The sequence below is a fragment of the Bemisia tabaci genome, chromosome 5, assembly GCF_918797505.1.
Source record: "Bemisia tabaci chromosome 5, PGI_BMITA_v3".
Lineage (NCBI taxonomy): Eukaryota > Metazoa > Arthropoda > Insecta > Hemiptera > Aleyrodidae > Bemisia > Bemisia tabaci.
In genome coordinates this window covers 44,608,287-44,616,236 of record NC_092797.1, presented here as the reverse complement: position 1 = coordinate 44,616,236, position 7,950 = coordinate 44,608,287, and the positions used below count along the sequence as shown (strand labels likewise).

Sequence of the window (7,950 nt, the reverse complement as noted above, 5' to 3'; positions counted from 1 at the left end):
CCTCTTTTTGTTCTCTCTGCTCCTTTGCGTAAAATCCCCATTAATTTCATTTTTCACTGCTATTATATGGGGCTCTATTCGTTTTACTTATTTTTACTTTTGTAAAGATAATCCATTTTTATTAATATCACAATTAAACAAATTTTATACCTCCTTCATTTTTTTCCAGGAGAATCTCTCACTTAACTTAATAAGCAATTCCCATAATCCAATTTCCTTCAAGTACAAATCCCTGGTAAAAAGAGGGTTTAGCAGGATAGATAGTTTTTTTTAAAAAAAATAAGTTTAAAAATTTGATTCAATGACTGAAGAGAAAAAATCGGTACACCAGATTGCAATGTTGTGAGTCCCCACTCATGCTTCACTTTTTTAAAAAGAAACCAACCAGCAGTTTCTAATGAAATTTTCTGTGAATTTTTGTCAACCATTTTAATGAGAACACAAAATTGCAAGGAAGCATTTTAACTGTAGTCTTCCGTGAAGAAAAGAATACAACCAGAGAGTTTTAAACAATGCCATTAAGGATGCATACACATTTTTGCATGTGGCCATCCATTGTATAAATGTTTACCAGTTTTGAAGAATATAAGAACAGGTATTTAAAATGATAATTGTACTTACAGCAAACTTTTTCAAAATTTTGAAAGTTTAGCATTTTTGACCAATGTATGTTGAATTTTATTCCAACAAACTTGAGTGAAACATTAAAATAATACTTTTCATCCTACCTCAGATAAATATTGGCTGATTCTAGTGTCTATATATTATCTTACTCGCATATAACAACTAGTGAAAAATTTGCAACGTCGCAAATTGAGGTAATGAATGTTCTTTTAACTCAACATCGGTGATGAGGAAATGTGTAATTTCAGCGGGTAGCGCTCCGAGCAACTACTCAGCCATAGAGGTATTGCACAGTATCAGACAAAAATGCGAAGGCGCCTGGCAGACTTCTATTGATCCTACGATATGCGTCTCCTATCCGATAGATTTTAGTGAAACTTAGGTGACATTTTTTGACGGGGAACTTTAATTTCAACTCGAATTTTCGAAATTCGGAAAATCCAAGACAATATGGATGTGGTCTAAAATACTACTCCAGCTCCTGTTTGATCGATTATTAATTTGGGGGGGGGGGGGGGAAGGGGGGGGATTATTTGACATCATTATGAGTCGAATTTTCAGTCAAATTTTCAAAAATCCAAGATGACAGTAGTGATCATAAATGCAACATAGGCGCCTGCGAAATCATCCAACCATGCAATCGAGATGTCATTCTTTTATCGGTTCAGTTCAAAAATTTGTCTTAGCTACCTAACTAATGTAGACTTTAGGGCGGTCTTCAACTTGCTTGGGTTGAAACTGCTTGTTTATTTTTTCATATAGGTACCTATACAATTTTGTACTCCTTTCTTCATTTGATTATTTAGAGGGATAAAATCAAAGTTCATCATTTTTACAATATAGGTGCAAAAGCGGAAAATGTAGAGACATGATTCCGAGACATATTGCTCTCATTAACTTCTGGCTTTTGTTCCTCGCCTCAGAATGTAATCTATATTCAAGAATGAATGAGCAGCTAGATTCTTTTATAGAGGGATGGTATGGAATTACTGCCTTCCGCACAGCTTTGAGCTTCTTAATGTATAGTAGGAAAAGAGTCCGTTTACGAAGAAGCGGAAACACTCAAATTACTATTTTTAAAAATTGCGCTTCAAAAAACACCATGCATTTCCGTTATTTATAAGTCTTGATTTGATTTCCGTTTCCTGTATCCGGCAAGACAGAGAGGTTATGTTTATGTTTACCTGTTCTGTTCCTCGAAGCCGGACGAGTGATAACAGTGAAAACATTTATTGAATATTACCGATCGGAGTAAGGAAGGGTTATCTCGTTGGAACGGTACATAACAATGGAGGATGCCTCCGGAGATCTCGTCTTACCTTGGCTTTTTCTCGAATCAGAGCTGCTCCGATCGAAACACATATACAAGAATTAGGCCGATTAGCCGTGCAAGGCTAGATTGCCCGTAACCTACAAACCAACAACAACAACATTTATTGAATCATCAAATCATCAATAGCAAGTACATATACCGGTGATAATTATTGATGATCAGGTGATATTACTTAGTTTTTCGGTTTTTGTTCGCCGTCTTTTAATTCCTTGTGATTGATGCATAACTTTTCAGTTTAATTGTCCAATGACTCAAGTGAATTTCGCACCACTGCTGTTAAAGAGATCGTTATGAGTCGTGAAAGTTTTTCCTCTGAAGGTATGGACACTTCGGAAGAGGACCCTCCTGATTTTGAAGGAGATTCTCGCATCAAGCCAGATATTCAGCAAGAAAAATCAAACTCAATAGATCGTACTCCGCGCTCAGCACCGCAAGATGACAATCAAGCCTTGAAAGCGTTGTCTTCGAAATTCTCAATACAAATCACACCTTGTCCAGTGCCTCCAGAACATAAGCAGGCTTTTGAGCGGTTATCTGCGAAAAGTTCCATAAATATTACCCCTCGGCCAACTCCGCCAGAGGATGCTCTCGAAAGGTTATCGTCCAAAAGCTCCATAAAGATCACACCACGCCCAGCGCCACAAGGTGTCAATCATGCACTGAAGGCGCTGTCATCAAAAAGTGCTATTCAGATAACTCCTTGTCCTGTGCCTCAAGAAGACAAGCAGGCTTTTGAAAGGTTATCTTCAAAAAGTTCAATAAAGATTACACCTCGGCCAGTGCAGCGTAAAGATTCCTCCGCACCAGTGATAAGCATCAAAGAAGCCCTTAGAATGGTGAAAGAGTCCAGTGACGATCCACCAGCAGCATTACACCAGAACGAATCAGCCACCAAGGAGAAAGCTAATATCCAGTCACCCACGGAGGATAATGCCCAGAATTCTCCTCCATTGGTGTCCAGCCAACAAAATGAGGAACTCAAAGATGCAGTTTGTGACACTAACTCCGGTGGCAGTACCAGCAATGATACCTCAGATCTCACCGCTGCTATTGTCGATGGAATAGATGATGAATTGGTCCTAAATGGCAAGCCAACTGACAGAGGTGAGCGCTTTGATTTCTTATTAAAACAGACTGAACTGTTTGCAAATTTTGTTACAGAGTCTGCTGAAACTTATTCATCTTTAGAAAAACCCAAAATATTTAGTTCACCCAGCGCTGAAAATAATACTGATGCGTCAGTGGAGCATCGCCACCGAAAAACTGAAAAAGAGGAAGATGCTGAATTACTAGCTGCTAGTCAGAAAAATTTGAAGGCAATCCGAGTACTAGACTCAACTCCATTTTATATAAAAAACGGCGAACTACGAGATTATCAAATTCGAGGTCTCAACTGGTTGATCTCTCTGCACGATAGCAAAATTAATGGAATCTTAGCGGATGAAATGGGACTCGGTAAAACCCTTCAAACTATCTCTTTACTTGGATATCTAAAACACTTTCGAAAAATTGAAGGGCCTCACCTAATTGTTGTTCCTAAGTCTATGTTGTCCAATTGGAGTAATGAAATTGAGAAATGGTGTCCGTCTTTGAAAGCTGTCACTTTAGCTGGTGACCAAGCCATGCGAGCTGATTTTATCCGCGATATTTTAAAGCCCGGAACTTGGAATGTTTGCATAACAAGTTACGAGATCCTCATCAGAGAAAAAACAGCTCTTAAAAAAATCAGTTGGTCCTATTTTATCATTGACGAAGCTCATCGAATAAAGAATGAAAAATCCAAATTGTCCGAAACAATCAGAGAATTCAAGTCAAATCACCGTTTACTTCTAACAGGCACACCACTCCAAAATAATTTGCATGAAATTTGGGCTTTATTGAATTTTTTGCTACCAAAAGTTTTTGACTCAGCCGATGACTTTGATGCTTGGTTTAACACAAATAGCTGCCTTGGTGACAATGCTCTCATAGAACGTCTCCACACCGTTTTACGGCCGTTCCTCCTCAGACGTTTGAAGTCTGAAGTTGAAACAGAACTCAAACCAAAAAAAGAAATTAAAGTTTATATAGATTTAAGTAAAATGCAAAGAGAATGGTATTTAAAAATTTTAATGCGAGATATTGATATTGTCAATGGTGCTGGTAAGGTTGAAAAAATGCGACTTCAAAACATTCTCATGCAGCTGAGGAAGTGCTGTAATCATCCTTACTTATTCGACGGAGCCGAGCCAGGTCCTCCTTACACAACAGATGAGCATTTGATTTTCAATTGCGGCAAGATGATCATTCTTGATAAATTACTTGCAAAGCTGAAGGATCAAGGTTCGCGTGTCCTGATTTTCAGTCAAATGACAAGAATGGTTGATATCTTGGAGGACTACTGCTATTTCAGAGGCTACAAATACTGCCGCCTAGATGGTCAAACACTACATGAAGATCGACATGAAAGGATTAAGGACTTTAATCGACCTGACAGTGACAAATTTTTATTTTTGTTGTCAACCAGAGCCGGAGGACTTGGCCTCAATTTAGCCTCAGCTGATGTTGTCATTCTGTATGATTCTGACTGGAACCCCCAGATGGACTTACAAGCAATGGATCGAGCTCACCGAATCGGTCAAAAAAAACAAGTCCGGGTCTTCAGATTTATTTCAGAAAATACTGTGGAAGAAAAAATAATCGAAAAAGCTGAGGTGAAACTACGGCTAGACAAGATAGTAATCCAGCAAGGGCGCTTAGTTGATAACAAAACTGCGCTGAATAAAGAAGATATTTTAAACATGATCAGACATGGTGCGAATTATGTAATTTCGTCCAAAGATTCTGATATAATTGATCAGGATATTGACACGATTCTTGAAAAAGGAGAAGCCAAGACTGAAGACTTCAAGCAGAAGTTCGAACAACTTGGAGAATCTGCTTTGGCAAATTTTTCACTCGACACACCGTCCGATTCTATTTATAAGTTTGAGGGAACTGACTACCGTGGAATCACAGGTAGGAGTAATCAATGGATTGAGCTGCCAAGGAGAGAGAGAAAAAGTCTCCACAGCGATATTATTGGAGATTATGAGCGGAGGTATGATGTGAAAAACCTTAAAGCTCCTAAACCTCCAGACCTACCAGTTATTTTCGATTTTCAATTTTACCCTCAGAGGTTGTATGAGCTGTTGAATAAAGAAGTCTACTATTACCGAAAATCTGTTGATTATAAGATACCGCAATTTCCGGATATGGATGAAGAAGCCCTGAAACTAAGGGAGGAAGAGCAGAGGAAGATTGATGAGGCGATACCTCTGTCAGAAGAAGAACTTAAAGAGAAGGAAGATTTACTGTCCCAAGGTTTCTCGAACTGGACAAAAAAAGACCTGAATGCTTTTGTCCGGGCAAATGAGAAGTACGGGCGAATGGACATCCGCAGTATCTGCAAAGAGTTTGAAGACAGAACCTCTGAAGATGTAATTGAGTATAGTAGAGTTTTTTGGGAGCGCTGCGATGAGTTGCAAGACATCGACCGTATCCTTGCTCAGATCGAACGAGGTGAAAATAAAATTGATAGACTAGCCGCAATCAAGAAAGCTCTTGATTTTAAGGTGAAGAAGTACCAACAGCCGTTCCACCAGCTGAAAATCCCTCATTCCACAGTGCGTGATCAGAATTGGTCAGAGGAAGAAGATCGATTCCTTATTTGTATGCTTCAAAAGTTAGGATTTGACTCTGAAAATGTGTATGACAAAATGCAATCAGCTATCAGGTTTGCACCTCAGTTCCAATTCAATCTGTTCCTTAGGAGTCGAACCTCAGCTGATTTGCAGAAGCGCTGCAGGGCCTTGCTAGGACTCATCATGAAGGAGAACAAGAAATCGGAGAATGCTCCTGTGAAACGAAGAAGGCGTTGCAAGCGTAAACCACAAAAAAAAGAAGTATCGGATGCCTCAGGAATGGAATTTGAAGACCCTGAAGTGCAATCAAAAAAGCGGAAAGAATCGACAAGCTAGTATGACCCTCCTGGGAAACTCTCAAATTAATTTAAAATCAATGATTCTTTCCTCCTTTTTCTAAGCTCAATTTTTTTTTATCAAATATTTTATGCTCTTTCCGATCTTTTATATTGTCCTACTTATCTGTATAGTATTTGTAATTTTATGTATTTATAACTTTTCTATTGAAGCAATTTATAGTCAAGGTTATTTGTTACGTGGGCCTGTTTACCATTATCACATACAGCTTCTTCTCCCAATTTGCGTACTTTGTAAGTAGAAGCTATTTTTATAAAAGGTTCATTTTTCTTGTTTCCATCCAACTATGTTGTAAAAAGTCCGTTGCAAGTTGAGGTTTTAATTAGACGCAAAATGACAGGACTTTAATCACATCAGTTCTTGCTCTTTTCCTAGTTTTGCAGAAATGTAAAAGATACTTCAGCAAGATTTTAATAATTTTTCAAGCCCAATGTGAAATATTCCACACTTATTTTCAAACTGAAGAATTTGTAGGATTATAATTATATTTCTCCACCCTCAATCCCATGGTGGGTACGTGAGAAAAGTATCTGCATTTTTCTTGATCTACTTTCAAGATGACAACTCAGTAAGAACCCATTACTTATGGATGTTTCATTATTTTCTATTTTTTGTAGCTGAAGAGAAAATGAAACCATTAAAAAATGTATTTTCTTTTGGCTGCGTCTTTAAGTATATTCCCAGTTCTAGGGTGAAGATATTTTTTATTTGCCAATGAATAATGTTTCAGGAATCATACTTAAGTGACACAGCTTTCATCGCACTTAAGCGCAAGTAAATAGGTTTTCAAAAAATTACAAATTTATTTGCTTGCTCAGGATTTCATTCACAATTACAGGGTAAACATATCTAACAAAATATCATCGTAAGCAGCTATTAGAAAGAGAGAAAAAATTTCCTTAGTAATATTTCCACCTAAAATAGAATGATCTCGTTATTTATAAGATTTTAGTTGTACCGCTATTTCTTAAGTACCTGTTTGAAAATTGAAACATCCGAAGCTTCTTCAGATCACATAACTTCTCCTTAGTCTCCTAAAATCATGATGTAAAAAATATTTTTGTTCCAAACGAAACAGAAAGCACCGCTTAGAGATTTTTTGGATAAGTTAGAAATGTTTTTCCAGTATGTAAATTTATACATTCTTTTCTTTTCTTTTTTTTGGGGGGGGGAGGGTTAAAATTTATCCATAGATTTTTCTTATATTTAATATCAAATCTGTGCAATTTCATACTTAACACCCCTCAAATCTCGTATCTATTGATTTTCTCTATGGTTCCCATACATACAAGATCCTACTTAGAATGAAGTATAAATACCTAAAAATTGTGCGTGATGTCCAAGAGTTTCTTCTTGGGAAAACTTCCCCAAAATTTGGATTGACATTATTCAGCATCTCTTATCTATATTGCTAAGTAATCATAATAAGCAAAATTCTTCTCCAACTTTGAATAAATCTTTTCGTTCTTTAAGCGTCTCTTTCCTCTCGATATGAATACATATTTGAAAATTGTTGTAGAAAGAAGGATTTCAATGGGTAACATAAGTAGCACCGTATTTTTTATTTTACTTCAAGAGCGAAAAGTATCCTTATAAAGTGGAACTATTCAACAATGAAAGGGGATCACAGTTGCACTGAAACATTACATTGCTTTCATTCTTCACATTCATCTACTCCATTTTTGTGCTCTTCTCAGAAAATGTACTCAAAACTCTCTTTTTTGATATGCATACTTTAAATGCCCTTCCCTCCTCTTTTTTCGTCCTGCATATCCATCTAACTCTGTATTTTCAACAAATTTTTACCTAATTGTAATATGTAAAGCTGTTTGACAAACTTTCTTTCATTTCAACATTTATTTTAATTTTTTAAGTTTGAGCACAAATTAGCATGTATTTTCTTCTGTATCCAAAAATTGTTAAAACCAGTGCTATCTTTTTTTCATAAAAAAATTAACGTTTATTTTTAAACTT

General features: G+C 36.8%; 1 protein-coding gene across 1 annotated transcript; it reads left to right on the top strand.

The window, feature by feature from the left end:
* The first annotated feature begins 2,049 nt into the window (after window positions 1-2,049).
* Window positions 2,050-7,949, top strand: LOC109031905 (chromatin-remodeling complex ATPase chain Iswi). The gene has a single exon (XM_019043736.2). It carries the CDS (start codon window positions 2,248-2,250, stop codon window positions 5,953-5,955), a length of 3,708 nt encoding a protein of 1,235 aa, XP_018899281.2. The 5' UTR covers window positions 2,050-2,247; the 3' UTR covers window positions 5,956-7,949.
* The last annotated feature ends 1 nt before the right edge of the window (window position 7,950 follows it).

Excerpts from the sequence above, each read along its gene's own strand:
- LOC109031905 (XM_019043736.2), top strand. The coding sequence starts at position 2,248 with ATGAGTCGTGAAAGTTTTTCCTCTGAAGGTATGGACACTTCGGAAGAG.